At 40.9% G+C, this 17,688-nt stretch overlaps 5 protein-coding genes across 13 annotated transcripts; 2 read left to right on the top strand and 3 right to left on the bottom strand.

Moving 5' to 3' along the window:
* The first annotated feature begins 7 nt into the window (after nucleotides 1-7).
* On the top strand, nucleotides 8-1,238 carry LOC124341332 (vacuolar protein sorting-associated protein 28 homolog). Its single transcript, XM_046794395.1, has 3 exons — nucleotides 8-301; nucleotides 489-767; nucleotides 832-1,238. Exons 1-3 carry the CDS (start codon nucleotides 234-236, stop codon nucleotides 1,112-1,114), a joined length of 630 nt encoding a protein of 209 aa, XP_046650351.1. The 5' UTR covers nucleotides 8-233; the 3' UTR covers nucleotides 1,115-1,238.
* On the bottom strand, nucleotides 859-4,117 carry LOC124341091 (monocarboxylate transporter 12-like). The gene is made up of 9 exons (XM_046794021.1): nucleotides 3,431-4,117; nucleotides 3,266-3,357; nucleotides 3,086-3,199; nucleotides 2,909-3,022; nucleotides 2,692-2,835; nucleotides 2,123-2,621; nucleotides 1,812-2,041; nucleotides 1,653-1,753; nucleotides 859-1,581 (listed from the first exon to the last, which is right to left on the bottom strand). Exons 2-9 carry the CDS (start codon nucleotides 3,279-3,281, stop codon nucleotides 1,453-1,455), a joined length of 1,347 nt encoding a protein of 448 aa, XP_046649977.1. The 5' UTR covers nucleotides 3,282-3,357; nucleotides 3,431-4,117; the 3' UTR covers nucleotides 859-1,452.
* A 272-nt stretch (nucleotides 4,118-4,389) lies between these two features.
* On the bottom strand, nucleotides 4,390-11,178 carry LOC124341009 (protein numb-like). 4 transcript variants are annotated; one of them, XM_046793886.1, is made up of 10 exons: nucleotides 11,033-11,178; nucleotides 8,122-8,298; nucleotides 7,932-8,003; nucleotides 7,779-7,856; nucleotides 7,565-7,705; nucleotides 7,186-7,375; nucleotides 6,865-7,104; nucleotides 6,613-6,681; nucleotides 6,319-6,452; nucleotides 4,390-6,244 (listed from the first exon to the last, which is right to left on the bottom strand). In XM_046793886.1, the coding sequence occupies exons 2-10, from the start codon at nucleotides 8,254-8,256 to the stop codon at nucleotides 5,771-5,773; spliced, it is 1,533 nt and encodes a 510-aa protein (XP_046649842.1). In that variant the 5' UTR covers nucleotides 8,257-8,298; nucleotides 11,033-11,178; the 3' UTR covers nucleotides 4,390-5,770. The 4 variants fall into 4 exon arrangements, with proteins under 4 accessions (XP_046649842.1, XP_046649844.1, XP_046649840.1 ...); XM_046793888.1 differs by lacking the exon at nucleotides 11,033-11,178 and adding an exon at nucleotides 10,873-10,971; XM_046793884.1 differs by lacking the exon at nucleotides 11,033-11,178 and adding an exon at nucleotides 9,020-9,665.
* Nucleotides 11,179-11,310: 132 nt separating this feature from the next.
* On the top strand, nucleotides 11,311-14,349 carry LOC124340937 (splicing factor 3B subunit 2-like). Of its 3 annotated transcripts, XR_006918186.1 has the most exons (10): nucleotides 11,311-11,787; nucleotides 11,878-12,524; nucleotides 12,587-12,930; nucleotides 13,005-13,209; nucleotides 13,280-13,530; nucleotides 13,607-13,725; nucleotides 13,791-13,951; nucleotides 14,021-14,119; nucleotides 14,186-14,229; nucleotides 14,316-14,349. XR_006918186.1 is itself a non-coding variant. In XM_046793774.1 (9 exons), the coding sequence occupies exons 1-8, from the start codon at nucleotides 11,547-11,549 to the stop codon at nucleotides 14,090-14,092; spliced, it is 2,040 nt and encodes a 679-aa protein (XP_046649730.1). In that variant the 5' UTR covers nucleotides 11,311-11,546; the 3' UTR covers nucleotides 14,093-14,119; nucleotides 14,186-14,270. The 3 variants fall into 3 exon arrangements, 2 of the variants coding, with proteins under 2 accessions (XP_046649730.1, XP_046649729.1); XM_046793774.1 differs by lacking the exon at nucleotides 14,316-14,349 and having other exon boundaries at nucleotides 14,186-14,270; XM_046793773.1 differs by lacking the exons at nucleotides 14,186-14,229; nucleotides 14,316-14,349 and having other exon boundaries at nucleotides 14,021-14,158.
* LOC124341002 lies at nucleotides 14,225-17,626 on the bottom strand. Of its 4 annotated transcripts, XM_046793876.1 has the most exons (7): nucleotides 17,456-17,626; nucleotides 16,546-17,229; nucleotides 16,069-16,464; nucleotides 15,117-16,005; nucleotides 14,918-15,050; nucleotides 14,661-14,842; nucleotides 14,225-14,591 (listed from the first exon to the last, which is right to left on the bottom strand). In XM_046793876.1, exons 3-7 carry the CDS (start codon nucleotides 16,363-16,365, stop codon nucleotides 14,467-14,469), a joined length of 1,626 nt encoding a protein of 541 aa, XP_046649832.1. In that variant the 5' UTR covers nucleotides 16,366-16,464; nucleotides 16,546-17,229; nucleotides 17,456-17,626; the 3' UTR covers nucleotides 14,225-14,466. The 4 variants fall into 4 exon arrangements, with proteins under 4 accessions (XP_046649832.1, XP_046649831.1, XP_046649829.1 ...); XM_046793875.1 differs by having other exon boundaries at nucleotides 14,225-14,842; nucleotides 16,530-17,229; nucleotides 17,456-17,625; XM_046793873.1 differs by having other exon boundaries at nucleotides 14,225-14,842; nucleotides 17,456-17,625.
* Nucleotides 17,627-17,688: the final 62 nt, after the last annotated feature.

The following is a 17,688-nucleotide window of genomic DNA, read 5'->3' as shown; positions in this document are numbered from 1 at the left end:
GGTGCTTGTTGTGTTAAAATAGCAACGTTGCATACACCATTTTTAGGGGTTGGGTTTGTGATTTCGTGAGCAGACGAAGAATTAGTGATTCTACTGCCTTGATGAATCATCCGCTTGTCAAAGTCTGAAATCTCACTCGTTTAACGAATGTGGCAATAGTTACACTACAACTACAAATTATTGTTTTGCACACAGTTTCAAAAACATTGTTGACGACCGCTCAGAAAAACGAAATGTCAGGGTTGAAAAACGTAGAATTTGAAGAGGCCAAACTGTACAAAAATGCAAGAGAACGAGAAAAGTAAATATATTGTTATTTTGCAATGTAATAGAACTACAATTTTCCCTACTCCATCTTTGTGACTAATTGTAGATAATTGGGTATAATTGTTGGTTAGAAAATCTTATTTTTTGTGAACATGGAGAAGTGCTGTGTTTATTTGCCTTACTATTATTTTAAAAAATTTTAATTTCTTTTCTTTCTTTAGGTATGATAATATGGCTGATTTGTATGCAGTTATCAACACAATTCAATGTCTTGAAAAGGCATACATAAAAGATTCTGTGACAGCAAAAGAGTACACAGCTGCATGTTCCAAATTGCTTGTTCAGTTTAAAGCTGCTTTCAAACAAGTCCAGGGAGAAGAGTTTCCAACCGTTGAGAAATTCACTTCACATTTTAAGCTAGATTGCCCAGCAGCGATGGAGAGGATTAAGGAAGATCGCCCAATCACAATAAGGGATGACAAGGGGAACACTAGCAAATGGTAAAATAAATTAAAGAAAATGGTTTTCAAAACAGATTATCACACCAACATGATTTCTTTACAGCATTGCAGATATTGTTTCGTTATTCATCACAAGTATGGATAAACTTCGCCTGGACATTCGAGCCAATGATGAACTGCAGCCAGACCTTAGAGACCTCGCTGATACTATGGCAAGACTTAGTTTGGTTCCTGATGAATTTGAAGGCAAGAAGAAGGTCAATCAGTGGCTTCAAACCCTTTTATCCATGCAAGCGTCTGATGAGCTCAGCGAAAGTCAAGTACGACAATTACTCTTTGATCTTGAAACTTCTTACAACGCATTCAATCGTCTTCTGCATCCGTAAATGAAAATTCATCTCGATATCGAAATTTAAATTCCCATTTTTTCGCGATTGTTTTTTAGTTAGTTTTCGTTTACCTTGAAGCAAAATTGTATTGAAAGCGATTACAAGTGAATAAGAAGATGTATATGAATGTTTTTTTCTGTTTTAACACCAATTTTATTGGGTGTCATAATAATAATATTAGTAACGCTATTGTTTCATTCATTGTTTCGAATTTCTGAAAGAACTACAAGTCAAAATAACGTCAATTAAAACTCGTCAACATTATTTCAATTTTATCTTTAGGAAGACTTTTGAGTTGCAAGAAGCGGAATTCAAAGATATTTTTAAATATAGGGTTACCGTTTCGTTCGACGCAGAACGTAGCAACCAATCGTTGATGCTGCTGCTAAAAATTGAATAACAGTAGCAAATACAAATGCCAACCAATAAGACCGCCCTGGAGTGCTATCTACAATTAGTCCGGCCTGTAGAAAAATAATGCACTGTAAACATGAAGAGCTATTTTATAAGCTAGGAGCGTTATAAATTTCCTTACAATTGGTGGACCAATGAGTATTCCAAGACCCCCGAAAAACATTGTTATACCGAAAACTCGGCTCAAATTCAGTGTTCCAAAAAGAGATCGCGGTACCAGTGCTAGGAAAAAAAGGGAGAATTAATACATAACATTTCTCTCAACTGCAAGGTCGATTACCAAGGAGCAAACACTGAAGGCCATAGCTTACGCTAAATAAAAAGCCTTGGATAATCATTTGAATTCCGTTCACAACTAATGGAAAGGATGCGATCAAAATAGCGCAAAACACCTGGGAAACGGCGTAAATTTTTGTCACATCAAGATTCCAAAACGTAACGAGCGGACCGATAACTAAACGGCCCACAAGGTCTCCTACTCCCATAGTGCTCAGCATAACGATATAATATCTAAAAAGGAAGAGAAAAATAAAATCCATTAAAGTGTCAGCAATTTTATTTGAACGGCAATTGTAACAAATAAAAACATACTCCTCGAGATCAAGAGAGCGAGTGTAATCAGCCAGTAAAATGTAAGGTATGGATGTGGCAAGTAACCAAAAAAAGCTGCTAAGATGCAGCAGCCAGGCCGAATAGTCCGTCCTCTTTAACTGTTGGGTCCCGTCGATGTAATCATCAACTGTAACCTGGGATTCAATTACATCCGAGTACCTTTTCTCTTCTTTCTCTCCTTGCTTGTCGTTTGCGTTGAGAGGAAAGCTTTCAAAATCCACATTTTCATTTTTCGCTGGCTCCCTTGGTGGAAATATCAAAGCGCCCAAGCAAGTCAATTGAAAAGTGCAGGCGCCAGTGATGAGGAATGCGCCTCTCCATCCGTACAGGTCAATTAGAAAATTGAAAAGTGGCCCAAAGACGAAAACACCTAATCCAACACCAGATTGGCTTAGCGAGAAAGCGATCGCGTGCTTCTTGACGAAGCTGTCTGAAATAGCCACGATCCATGATGTGTAGTTCAAGCATAGACCAAATGCTTGTAAAGGTAAAATTTTAAAAATTAATGAAATAAAAATTATCTCGATAAGTGATGTTGCGATTCCTACCTGTTATTCCCCCATGTGTAAAAAACAGCATTATAAGGCTGGGCGCAATACTACTCAAAGCGAACCCGATCATCGATAATATTCCGCCCAGCATAACGGTCCATCGGCATCCAATACGCTTAATAAATATTGTGGCTATTGGACCTATATATGTAATGATTGACATGGTCATTTGAACTGGCCATATGGTATGAAATTTCACAAACAAAATCCTAACCTGCTAACATGTATACGCCATTGTTGAGCGATCCAACCCAAGCGGTGGTCGACCGTGTCGCTTGGAATTCATTGAGAAGCAACGGGAAATACATGCTGAAGGTGTAGTAGACAGCTGTCTTACGGGAATAAATGGGGCATTAAATCTGTGCTAGAAAATATGTCGCGTGGACTTTACCCGACGAAATCGCCGAAGCGGCGAGAGCAGCTCCAGCAATAACCCAAGCCCATCCAGCATCGATGTCTGGACTCAGACTAGGAGCTGAGCGGCAACGGCCGGCCGCCGTTTTTTCTGTGAAGTATTTTAAGCCAATAAAAGTATACCCAACAATATTTTGGTAAATATAAACATAATTACCAGTTTTTTCGGTCATGTTGGATTGTTCTTCCTGACTTCTTCTCCTGGTTTGACGAAATTTGTCCAGTTGACATTAAGGTTTGAAACATCGACTGCTCACGGAAAACGGTACATCAACATTGTTTCGCGTGTTCGGGTAGAGAATTATGCTGCACTTCGACTCACTTGCCGATAAAATAAGTGGCTTGATTTCCGATTGCGATATGACGACTTAGTTTCACTGATACGGGGTACGACTTCACGGCCGCACAGAAGTAACTTGATTCTATCCGCGTTGATGCTTCCCATGCCGATGCGACAGTATACAGACCCTCGTGAGAGATGTCTTATATGCTAAAACCGGACTGAACTGGTCCTTTTGCTGTCGCAACTTTGTGGTCTAGATAAACAACAACATTTTTCGTCTGCAGGATCTCAAACGCAACGGGCATGCGCCAGAAGCAAGAACTCGCCAGAATAATTCAAGGATTTCACCTAGAGGCTATAAGAGCGTTTGATGTTTACTCACAAACATGGTGGTGATTTCCTAATTCCGGACGCTTAGCTATGTCAGAGTTTCTAAAAAGTTGGCGTTCGTATATGGATATAAGAATCTTCTATTTCACAAGAGTTTTATCGATTTACTGAGTTAATTGTACGTCATAGGATTATAGCGATAAAAGTATTAATATTACTGCTGGTGGCTAACCCAACTTTTTATCGCAAGAAAGTTGAAAAAGTTTGATCAATAATTCAAGTCGCTACTGTAACCTAGAAATTGTTATTACCGTCACAACTTTAACGCAAAAAGTTGGGACTTATACATTCAGGTAAAAGGTTTTTTCTCGAAGCAATAATGCAGAAGTTTATAACCATACCATTGTAAAAAAAAAAAAAAAAAAAAAAAACTGAAATAAAGCTGGATGAAATGAAAGATATCACTTACCTAGATAACAAATTCATATGGCCATTTATTTGTTTATCTCATCAACCCATTTTCCTTTATCAAAACCTTAGACCTACAAAAAAAAACAAAAAAACAATTAATTATTCAATCGTTTGAATTTATTTCGACAAATTTTGTCCTTACCGCAATAGAAACTCATCCCATCAAGTTTATCATGAACTAGGGAAAAGCCAACGGATGAGAACGAGAAGATTGTATTGTCGTTACAACATTGAAGAAAGTCCATCAAATTTTAGGGTTGATTAAGAATTTTGTAGATTTTTGTAAAGTGTGATTAAGGTTATATATATAAACACACTTTGAAACATTTCTTGGAAAAAAAAATAAGAAGGATGAAATAAAAGGAAGGAAAAGGGAAAGATGGGAGTGAAAAGCGACAAAATCGGAAATGTTATGCCTTCATTAGTTTGTTGAACGTGTGCCTGAATGGTGTAGAAATAGACATCGGTAAAGGCATCCGGCTCCGAAATTCTTACAAAACACGGCCACAGCAGATGGGAAAGTAGGGCACACAGTTATTAATGATCATCAACAAATAAACAGCGGCGAGAAAATGGTCTGCAAGAAGCAAATCGGTGCGTATAATTTAGAATAGTGTCCGATGTCCCCCACCCTCCACACAAAGCCCATACTCATTTTCTTTGACGAAACAATCACTGAGCGTGTGTATCATCATCATCTATCACTTATTTTATGCTATACGGCACCACGTTGCAAGTCTTAAATTTCGTTCAAATCAACTCTTGCCCGAATACGATCGGGGTAGTCCTTGACATTATTATTATATACATAGAAACACACACACGACAGAGCTTATTATAATAATTTCTTCCTCTTTTGTCTGTTTTTTGTTGGTTTGTTTTTCGTTTAGTTTAAAGATAAAGAGATGTACAAAATTGTGCAAAAGTCCGCGCTTCCATGAAAAAAAGCCTGCGGATCGAAATCAAATCGTTAATTGTCCGTTGTTTAGGAGGGCAACAGTCTGGTGCGAAATGGACGACAAAACTAAAAACAAAAGTTAACCAAAATAATCGTTCGTTCCCGTCTCTCCTCGCCCTATCTACTAATTTCAGCCGACAGCATCACTACATGACCAAGTCGATTTGAAATTTAAAATAAAAGGATGGAATTAGTTCATGTTTCAATACCCACGCGCGAGATCTAGCCAGCTTTGACAGCTAAGCGAAATATAGGGAATGGGCATCGCAAATTTTTAGAACTGTTGTAAAGGTTAATATCCCGCCATCGTTGCACCAGTGGCAAACGTTGAATTGGCAGGGATCAAATCAAGTGATATCTAAGAGGAAAAACAAAGCACAAAAAATGATGATGGCAAAATTAAGAGCGTTCCGGCACACGAAGTATAGGAATGTCTGTGTTTTCTTGAAAGAAAAATTAAAGAAAGAAAGAAGGAATTTTTAGGGTTGGTATGGGAGAGGTATATATAATACATCAAAATCAGTCTGGCATTTAAAAAAAAAAGGAAAACCACTGATGGGTTAGTTGTCTCAGGGTAACGGGGGAGGGAAGAATTACTGAAAAGAAGTGTGCCATCGTCTCTACATACGAACTTCAAAGGTCTTGACGACAGAATTCTGAAGAAAAGGATTTGTGTTGCTGGGACTGCGCGTGGCTAAAGCGGCCCATTCGGCGTCGAACGGATCCGATATTAGTGCGTTTGTTCGATTGGTGATTGACGGGGAATGATGTGCCGGCGTACTGGTGGGCGAAGAAGAAGAGGAATGAAGAGCCGTGTGGAAAGGACTGCGCGGTGGTATCGCCGGCAAGTGTGGTGGCGGAGTGGCCACAGGATGACTGGCCGGAGCAATGGAAGGAGCTTCTGGGGGCGATCCTAGTGATTGGGATCGTGAATGTGCCATCAAGGCAGGCGGGCGGCGTGGCGGCAGCGAGCTCGGTCCTTGGGACGCCACGCTGGCCGTTAAACTGCCCAGCCACTGTTCCCCTCGTGACATTGGATTGTTCACCGACGCTTCCTTATTGTTCACCTGGAATCCGTTAGTGGGTGGGACCATCTATTTGAAGAATACAAAGTACAAATTAGCCTCTATTAACATTAATCTAAAACAAATGAAAAATAAAAATTTACGTTGACTTTGTTGTCCACCAGGAAGGGATCATCAGTAGAAGATAAGAGCGACAATCCTTGGGATAGCTGCTGACACATGGCGCTAACTGCGTTGGAACGTTCTACCATAGGCGAAGTTTCCGGAATCGGAGTCACTTTAATAGCAAATCCATGAAAACAATTAATTAAAAATGGTCTCTGATTTGGTTAACTGAAAAGTCTTTGACATGCCACTCAGATTATTGGTGGTCCAATCAAAATTTCCAAGCAGGAAATGGAAAAGCCACAAAACAAAAAAGAAATGCATTCACTCACTAGATGAGTCTTGGCTAGGAGATGGCTGCATACGGTGACGACTGACTCGAGGAGGAGGCTGAGGACTTTCTGTACGGTGGACGAATGGGATCGAAGCATGCATCAGACACATTGCAATAGAGAAGAAAAAAACAACATCAACACCCACGAACAAACAAAAAAAAGGATCGTCTACGGTTCTGGAACAAGGACGGTAAAAAGCCGCAATGGGAGACGAATGAGCCAGACGAAAAATAACGAAGAAATGTTTACCAGGCGTGACGATCAGGTTGGACTTGTAGCTGGGTGCTTCATTGCTCAACGAGTTTTGCTGGCGTTCGACGGTCGAGGGTAAATCTCCGATTCGAAGCGACATCTGACGTTTGAAAGGTGAACTCTGATTGAGCTGGGAGAGCCCACGAAATGAGCCTTGTCGCTCGAGCAGGTGCGGAGCAGCGTGGGGACGTTCAATGGCGAACGGATTGACCACTGCCTTGGCCGGCGCCGGTGGTTCTAGAATTTCCCACAATGAGCAATCAACACGTGAGATGCATGAGTCACTTTTGGGCTCAAGAAATAGATATGAGGTGTTACCGGCCGGTCTGTATTCCTGCGGATCTTGAATGCGTTCCGTCAAGGGCGCTGCTCTAAAACTGCCCGAGCGCGTGAATGTAGAGTTGGAGGTGTCGAAATTCATCGTCACGCTGCACTCCTTATCTCGTTTTTGTTTCCGTTCCAAGCAAACGGCAAAAGCGCAACCCACTGCATGACTCAACCGCTCTCCCTGAAAAAAGAAAAAAACCAGGGCATCAACAATAGTATTAATAACCAGCGTAAGGCAAAGGAGGAAACAAGACCGGAAACCGTCAATCCATTATCATTGATGATGGCCACTTTCATTATTGGGGTAATCAAGCTTGTCTCTCTCTCTCTCTCTCTGTTGGATTGACAGCAATTCATTTACGATCCTCACCGAGTCTTTGCTGGCCAAGAAGCCGTGGCACATCCAACGACGCGTAGTACCATCACGACAGATGTACGAGAATCCTTTTTCGTGATTACGATCCGGAGCACAAAAGGAGACTTTCTCAATCGTCTGGTCGACAATCAATCCCTGTGATTCACGATACAATAAAGAGAAAAGTGAGTCTAAGATGTCGGTGACGAAATCAACGGAAATTTCATACTTTGGTGTCTTCTTCGACAACTCGTAATCCATCGCCGGAAATGTGCAAAACGCCTTTTACTGGTCGACGTCTAGAATTCTGTTTTGGGAATAAATAAATAAATAAATGTGGAATGTTTTGTCATCATCGTATCAATGGAAATGAATATTTTACCCTGAGCACTTTGAGTGCTTCCTCGCAAACAGGCATACCACGTGACTCGTACACTTCCACGCATCCCAGATACTGGAAAAAATAAAAATTCAAAATGGTGAGCGAATCGCAAATAAATAGAACCACGTGGATTCCTGCCAAACGTCAACAACAAAATACGTCCTGCACAATGTATAACGTGCTCACGAACCTTGACGTAAAAATTGCAAGTTCCAGCTCGAACGGCAGCCTCGTCCGACTGCCATTGGTGCGGTTTCGAACTCTCGGGGACGTGGTCTTTGCGGCGACGGAAACTTTCGCGGAAGCTTCTCCGCAATCGCTCCATCCTCTTATGGCGTCCGCTCTCCTTGGTCTCGCTCTTCTCAGCCTGCAATAAGAAAAACCGAAGCAAAACATTAGAGACCCCGCGATCTGCAATGGTGTCGGGTCCAACCCGAATTCCGGCCATTCCAGCCGTTTCATGGAGAAATTAACGTTGCAACATAACGGCAAATTCGTTCAGTTAGCGCAACTATCCCGTTACGCTTTCGCAAACGCACGCAATGAATCATGCCCTGAAGAGTACGGTACCTCGGTGGAATAATAAAAAATTAACGAAAGAAACGAGAACCCACACGTCCCGAATATTATCGATTGTTTCTCAAGCGCGGGCACGCAGAGACGGCGCCATTGCCAAGAGAGATATTCTTTCAACCGAATCTTGATTATTACCCAAAGAATAAACAGCAACTTGTGAGATAATAAAAGAATAGGGCATCTCCGTTCGGGAAACGACACACACACACACGTGAAAAAGAAAACATGGAAAGATCAAAGAGGAGGAGCTGGAGCCTCAGAGGAAAGGGGGGCGTGACGTCGCTTCACACGTCAGCTAACGCCAGAGGGCAACAGGTCATCGCTACGCCCCAGGTAAGACGCAACGTGTTACACGCTCGAGACCCAACCTAGCCCACATTCCAATCTTTTTTAACCTTTTGCTTCCTCAACTAAATTACCCGATACATTCTTAGAAAGTTTCCTTGATTCGACCAAATCGAGTTGGCCACGGTCAAATGTTAAGCAGGAATTAAAATAAGAGACCCGATCACCTTGTCGATTTCGTTGGCCATCGGAGCGATTGGATGGGTTACGGCCGATTCGAGCGGATCGTGCGGAAGAGCAGAATGGGCGTTGCCCATGTTTTTTTTTTTTTTTTTAATTAAGATTTGGTGGTGCAATGTGTGCAAAATAAAATGCAAAAGAGTTTTTTGTTGGATATCTTGTAGATGAACGAAAAACTAGATGTGCATCAAGATCCGTGCGAATTAAATTCGTGCGTCGTCACACGGCCGGTTTCCATTACGCCGGCACCGGCGACCCGTGAAGTCAGAAAATAAGAGATATCCGCCCAGTTGCCATTCCGGTAAAACAGAAAGACGAGCAAATATTTCCGTCTTATTTCTTTGGGTTGCACAAACGATTCCGCACGTGCAAACACACGTCACACACAGTAGTCACAATCTAGTTCACTCTTAAAACATCACACTCGGGCGTAAAACACAGAAACGAAATGGCGTAAAACGGACGCAAAACGTCTGTCCAGTTGAATCACGTCGGGAAGGAAATCGATGAGAACGACCGCGAAGCTGCTGGAGGAGCAGACTATAACAACAAGCGAACGTTCCCCAGCAAGGCGGACCATCAAAATGGCGCCCGTGACGTGAGAAACCCAAGCAAACTACTGCCAAAGAGTGGAATGTAGTCCCGACCAGGTATATAGACGCATGCGACCGTGGTTGGCTCCCTTCGTGTTGCCATAGGTATGTAACATGAGGCTTTGGCCTTCATGCTTGTTCAGCTCGAGGCCATCTTTGAACTCCCTCCTTCTTTTCTGTCTTTTCTTCTACCTTTTTACTGACTTATTTCTCTTCTTTCCAGCTAGACAAAAAAGGTAGCAGCCGATTCCTACAGTCTCGGGGTTAGCATCGAAAATAATAACAAGAGATGGGCTTCATCGAAATTGTTTTTCCCGATGATGGCATCTATGGTGACGGATCACATCTCGTACGGGGGTTATTGCATACATGAATATGAATGGACCCGCAACAGAGGAGGTGAACGAACCACATGAGAGAGCCCTACGTCGTTGAAGGACACTTTGCTTTTATCAGTCAGTCCTGTGATACGTCCGGCAACATCAACGTGATGTGGCCATCACTTTCTCTTTCATGTCATAGAAACCAACACGATATCAATGCAGGGCAAGGTAGATTGCGTTCATTATTTACCTTTGTTCAAAGCCAGCCAAGGGTCGAATCAATAAATGTAGCTACCTCGTCTGCAAATGATACATCGATAAGCATGTCAGCAGACGGTTAGAGGACAAGGGTTGCTTAATAATCTACTGATAATAAATATACTACTAGCTGCAGCACACACACACACACAATCTTCAAAGTGGGAAAAGCAACCAAATTGGTTAGTTTCTTGGCCTTGCGGTTGCACTGACCCTGGATCAACAATGCCCTATGGCGAAAAAGGCCGACTCTTTCACTCATCGTCAAAAAAAGAGAATATAAAACCGTAAACGTATATGAGAGACAAGGAGAGAAAAAGAAACGGTAATGGCTTCGTGGAAAGAATGTCAACGTGTACGTAATGGCGTGAGAGTCTGAGAGAGACCTAGTGAAGTTGCTACACGGCCTGTGTGATGAAAGTCTCTTATCGATCCGGCTCACAGGCACATCTCACAGGGTTGTTGATAATGAAACTGATTTCTCTTTTAGCTTCTACCAACGTTTGATCGGTTCACCGACACCAAAAAATCTCAAGAGGGGTGAAATGGCCACACGCAACGTTTCTCATCAGATTTTACGAAAATGTGATTGTCGATGAGAATTTTCCCATCGAAAAACGATAATATCAAATAGGCTGGAAAAAACAAACTACAAAAGGTATGTACAAACGTAAAGGGGAGAGAACAAATGCCGTCGGTTTCACTTGATGCTGTAGACCTCTGGGCAGAGAGAAAACCAACCAAGACTGCCTTGAATGAGAAACTGAAAACAAGCCAACACGAAAAGCCTGTCAACACACACCAAAACAGAATCGGCCAAACTTACCGGCCTCGCGATGAACTGGACGATCTCAATGAAAACAATACGTTCACAAACTAACTAATCACACCACTCCCACCGCTTTAGCAATACTCTCAGAGCACTTCGGTTTAAGAAACCGTTTTGACTGCAACTGCATCTCTCAGTGTGCCACCACAAAAAAAAATCATTTAAGATTCATCAGACTGCCATCTGGTGTTGATAGTGTGCACAAGCCTTTATTAAAAATTTAGGGCGCGTCGTGAACGCTATCTGCTGGTTTTCTGCGGTACCTCAATGAATATACGATTTGATCATGGCTTTTAGATTCGGCTTCATTTGGTCGTCGTTTACTCGCTTCACCCGTTTGGTTCTCTAACAAACTTGTTTTGCTATCGTGTTTCTTTCAAGGCAGTTTTAAATTAACTTAAAACTTCATCGTGTTTTACTAGGACGCGTCTATTTTGTCTATTGATTTGAAACACCCTTTTGATTGTGTGATTGTTCTTTAGAAACAGAAAGTTATTTAGTTGAATTTGACATGGATCATCACATGCCGCCCGGCTACGGCCAGGAGAATTACATGTATGGAGATCCTCCAATGTCCTTCCAGGGTAATGCTGTCGGTATGTATGGATCAGGTGCTAGACCGATGTCACCTCCTCCAGGTGATGAAGACATTCCGACCCATGAACATCTCCCATCAGCACTTGAAGAAGTCCTTGCTTACAAAGAATACCGAGTACGAGAAACGGGCCACTCTGGAGAGGTTGATAACATTAGTGAGTAACACTTTTATAAATTTTCTAGTGTTCATGAAAGGTTTCTTTTGCAGGAATGAACTTTATTCTTTTCTATTTTTTTTTTTTTAGTTAATGAAATCCCTGTCAAAACAGTAATAGAAACTGAAGGAACTATTGAAGAGAGGAAAGATGATTTTGGTGGGGAAGAAAACATTGAAGAAAAAACTAAAACTCAGAGAAATCAAAAGAAGAAAAAGAAGAAGAAGCGCACAAAGAGACATCAACAGAAAGAAGAAGAAGAAGAAAATGAAAGGAATGATGATGCTGAAGAACCTCCACAAGTGGATATCGAGTATGTCCAGGAAGAAATCATTTATGACGACAAAAATCCTTTCTACCGACAGTTTGCCAAAATCTTCGAAGCATTTAAAATCATAGATGAAAAAACTGCAAAGAAAGCTGAAGAAGATGAAGCGAAAAAGAAAGAACTTCAAAGAAGTTTAGAACTAAAGAAGGTCCCCAAGTTTGCAGAAGAGGAAGATTTGGAGGAGAAAAAGGAAAATGCTGATGATGACAAACCAAAAGTTTCAAAAAGAAAACTAAAACAACTTACTCGACTAAGTGTGGCCGATTTGAAGCAATGTGTTGCCAGACCAGACGTCGTAGAGATGCACGATGTTACTGCTAGAGACCCCAAACTGTTAGTTCTTTTGAAAGCAACCAGAAATTCGGTCCCAGTTCCTCGACATTGGTGTGCGAAGCGCAAGTATTTACAGGTATATTTTACTATGCACAAAGGGAAAACAATTCGTTTTAAACAAATTTTTTTGTACTTTAGGGAAAACGTGGAATAGAAAAGCCTCCTTTCAATTTGCCCGATTTCATCAAAAAGACCGGAATCATGGAAATGCGAGCTGCTTTGCAGGAAAAGGAAGAGTCAAAAACACTTAAAGCTAAAATGCGTGAGCGTGTTCGACCCAAGATGGGGCGTGTTGATATTGACTATCAAAAGTTGCATGACGCTTTCTTCAAATGGCAAACCAAACCCAAGATGACGATTATGGGTGATTTATACTATGAAGGAAAAGAATTTGAAACTCGAATGAAAGACAAAAAACCCGGAGAGTTGTCTGACGAACTGCGAACTGCTCTCGGAATGCCTGTTGGTCCTAGTTCAAACAAGTAAGACTCTATTCTGAATTTGACACCGTTTTGTGTTACAGTTGTTAATAATAATGGCGTTTTCTTTTTAAAAGAATTCCTCCTCCTTGGTTGATCGCCATGCAAAGATATGGTCCACCACCGTCTTACCCTAACTTGAAGATTCCGGGATTGAACGCTCCAATTCCTGATGGGTCTTCCTTTGGCTACCATGCCGGAGGTTGGGGAAAACCTCCTGTCGACGAATTCGGGCGGCCTCTGTACGGCGATGTTTTTGGATTGACTGGAATCGCAGGCGATGTAAGAAATATCTCATACTCTGTCTATAACAAATTATATTAACCACGAATACTTTTGCCTCTTTTTTCAGACAATTTTACTCGACGAAGAAGTTGATCGTACCTTGTGGGGTGAACTTGAATCGGAAGAAGAGGAGGAGGAAGTTGAGGAGAGTGAAGAGGAGGAAGGAGAGGACGAAGAAGGCGCCATTGATCAATCAGGTCTGGTTACTCCTGCCGAAGGACTTGCTACTCCTTCGGGATTCTCATCTGTACCTGCTGGTCTGGAAACACCAGATATGATTGAGCTACGAAAGAAAAAGATTGAAGCAGAGATGGAGAGGTGTGTAACCAGTGTTAATTACTATACAACTGCTACTTTACATTTTTAATTTATTCCTATTTTCACTCTTATTTAGTAACGAAACGCCTCAGCTGTATACCGTCCTTCCAGAAAAGCGAACGGATAGAATCGGTCAAGCGATGATGGGATCTACCCATGTATATGATATCGCTTCAGCTACGACCACTCAGAAGAGTAAGATTTGTCATTTTTTTATTCAATTTGTTGTTATTATGATTTTTCAATTAAATTTTTCATAGGTAGTGGTGGTGTGGAACTTAGTTTGGATCCCTCCGAGTTGGAAGGTTTGGACTCTGAATCAATGGCCGCTCGTTATGAACAAACATTGCGGGAGCAACAAGGCAACTTGGCTAAGGAAGATTTCAGTGACATGGTGGCTGAACATGCCGCCAAGCAGAAGGTAAGTCGTAAATCCAAATCAGTGATTATTAACTTGATTATTAAAATGTTTTCGTAATTGCAAAAACAGAGCAAGAGAAAGAGACAACAACAACAGACGGACACTAAACAGGCCAAGAAATACAAAGAGTTCAAATTTTAACATCCCTTCTGAAGCATTAAAAATCTTGTAATACACGCTCCGTTGTAATAAACAATTTGTTCTTAATTGTGTTTTTGAAACTATTTTTATTAGATACCGCCACATATCTCCTCCCACACACAAAAGAAGAAATTCCGGTACAGCATGTTTGTATTAACTATATAGCATTAAACTACAGAATAGGTTATTTTATTTCCTTATTATGTTTGATATGTTGCAACAGAATCGTCAAGAATTGCAGCAGACATCGTGCTTTTGGAAGGTAAAAAAAACGAAACACATGCTGATGGAAAGTCGTATAAAATATTATTAGCCAGTATTGCACTCCTTGATTTCGTCAAATGACTCGTATTATAACAGGTTGCACAAGGTAACTAATTTGACTGATGATTCCAATTCAACGGCGAAGTTTCCTCGTATGAGCAAGAAAATTGGGCTGCTCCTATGGCCGAATGCTTGAACGGTTGATCAACATCCTGCATGCTAACGATCCCAGATCCTGAGGCACCCAAATCAACGTTCTGATGTTGACTGTGTCTTAATAACAAAGATGAGAAATCGTAACTACTGCTTGTTGTAGGACGGATATCGCTTGATGTTGAAGCTCCATTAGAAGAAGTAGATAACAACCCCATAGAACGCCAGGATGGTAAGGGATCCAGAGAAAAGTTGGTTGCTTCAAAATCAACTGTACTACCAGGAGGAGACGCCAATAAGAATTGCAAATGACGAATATATTTGATAGCCAACCTGAAAAATAAGGAAAAGGTTAATCCAGGTGTTGAGCGAATGTTTATTGCTCATAAACGATTAAGCCAAAACAACCTGAGGGATTCGATTTTTGACAATTTTTTCCCTGGCGGTTTGATGTACGGTAATTTTTCACGTAGAGAATCAAATGCTCGATTCATATCTCGCATACGCGTCCGTTCCCGATCGCATGCCGATTTCTTGTAATCTAATAGCAAAATGAAAAATAATTTAGCTTGAATTTATTTAGACTATAGACGATGGGCCTTCTGACCTTTCTCATACTGAGCTCTGCTGCTATTGGAACCTCTCCAACAACGACTGGGATTTGGATAACGCTCTATGCTGACGGCATGTTGAAGTAGTTCTTCATTTTCAAAATCTGCTGCCATGAAAACGTCTCCTTCTTGGACTTGACTCAATCTGAGTCCAGTTGATCCTGGCATGCTGGTACGATCCGCTATAACGGTCCCGCGGGCTGAACAGCTTTCTGGAATCCAAATTCGTCGATTATTGGTATCTAGGTGGTAAAGCGGGTTAGATCCAGGTATCGACAAAGATTTGAACGGATCTTCCATCAACATGAACGACGGGTGAGAATATTCCAAATGGGTGTTTTCTGTTGACATCATTGGAAAATGGCATGGTGAGCCAAATTGCTGATGAGACGATGGAAGACCAAAATGAGCTTGAGCTTCTTCGTGAGCGTTGGACATCCAACACGACGGGTTGAAATTGAGCATGTTTGGGATAAGAGTTAGACTGTTAGCGCTTTCACCGGAGGTGTCCGGCACCTCACCATCGTATTGGGTGATGGTGGGCAGATTACAAGAGGCCAAAGTCACGTAACGTGTTGGTGATTGATGTTGGTCATCGAGATATGAATTTTCCAATTCTTCTTGATCTATTAGAGATCCATTCTTGAAAAGTTCATTATCTTCATTTACTTCCACGAAGTTAGAAGGCGGTTCCAACAAAAGATCTTTTCGAAGTTCCAAATTTCCTCTCGATTCCCCCTCGTCCTCTTTATAGATAGCATCGGGTTTAAAGACGATGACACTGGTTTCTTTAATTTCATTAATAGAGTCCTCCGGAGACTGTGTCACTGATTGATCGTAGTTGATTTCATCCAGAACAGAAGATGGCATCGTCAAATCCTCTGCCTAATCAAAATTAATATTTTGAATTGATAAAGTCTCTACCCACACACGATTTTAATGCCATACCGTATCTGAATGAAAAACTGGTACTTCCACAACTTGACCATCTTTATGAAGCTCGATACTGAAATGCTCAGAAACTTGCCCGCTGGGGATCTGAATAACGCTTCCAGCCGATGCTGGAATCCAGTGAATTACCTCCACGGCTCCTTCTCGTTCTGTAGTCTTTGATGTGGAGACACCGTCGGTTTCACTATCTTCTGACAATGAATTAGATTCCGCTCTCGTATCAACGATTTTCTTCTCTTTCTTTTTTCCTTGCATTTTCCGCGGTGAAGAACGATTCTTTTGGTAGCGAGGCATTTTGGTGGTTAGTTTCAACTATACTGACCTCAAGGGCCTTTCAGTAAAATCAGTTCCTACTTTTATTCCAGTAATATTGTAGAATTCCGAATAAACAGCCTAAAAATAAATATTTTATTCTGAAGTAATCGAGTAAACCTATTTAAGTTGAAAAGCAATATTACGTCATGATAGATCTACCTGCTAAATGTAATTCCAACCGAGCGCTCTGTCGCTTTCTATGCGACTGTTGCATAGCAGATACCGACAACGACTGTTTTCAAAGTTCTATCATTTCCCCCTCTCTTCCTGAATAATAGTGGAATATTGTTTGTTTTCACAGGTTTTCTAGAACCGTTTTTCTTTTATAATAAATTTATAAATAAGTAGCGAGATGGGGGTATTAAAGACGATAGTCTCATCACTTTATTACAAAAATTTCAGTAAAATTAAAGAAAAAATATGTCATATTATTTTGCGCACAACATTTGTATAATACATTCTGTAATCTGTCAGTCTATCGGTGATGAATACGGAATACAATATTATCATAAAAATATATCCCCATATTAAAAAAATTTTCCGTCAAGAAATTATTTTTCAAAGACTACGTATTTGCGACTATATCAACGCATGTTGAGATTGGCTTGTATAAGTTCCTGTTATGGGAATATGTGATGCAGCAGACTACAGTATATAAACTAACACCTGTGCAAAGTGAGGTTGAATCGACACATATGGCACGCGTCGTCATCATCGCAAGTAAAACACAGGTGGACAGGTGGTCCTTAGTCAGTTCCCCTTTTTTTCGAAAGAGCGGAAACCGGCGGAAACTCAGAAAGAAACAATTGGACTGCAAAACATTATGGCAGCAAGCCGTTCGTGCTACATTTCACGGAAAAAGTAAAGGGTAATAGAACTTTAATGAGAATTCCAAAACTTTAAAGCTAATAATAAACAAATTAGTAATGTGCAAATTACAAAGCGTTTGTAGTGTATATGAAATGATATTAAAAACACTGCATTAAAAAAGCACAATAAAAAATCCTTTTACCATTAAAATCCTTCATTTGAATGGATTTAAATGTAGGATTTAATCAATAAGCCTTACTGAAATGCCAAAATTGGACGGCTAATTCCAGCGTGGAAAAAAATTTTAACTAACGTTATTGACGGTTAAACATAGGCTACACAAGCGTGTAAACCGTTAAGGCGTTAACGGTTTAGTAAATTTTTTATTCAAATCCCCCACCCTAGATGGCGAAAACGTCGAGTACCCCCCCATCTTGCGTCAAAATTTGTCGTCTGATTAATCAAAAAATGGCGACCAGTCTGACCACGTTA

The sequence above is a fragment of the Daphnia pulicaria genome, chromosome 5 (genome assembly GCF_021234035.1).
Source record: "Daphnia pulicaria isolate SC F1-1A chromosome 5, SC_F0-13Bv2, whole genome shotgun sequence".
Classification (NCBI taxonomy): Eukaryota; Metazoa; Arthropoda; class Branchiopoda; order Diplostraca; family Daphniidae; genus Daphnia; species Daphnia pulicaria.
This window is presented reverse-complemented; position numbering and strand designations above follow the sequence as displayed.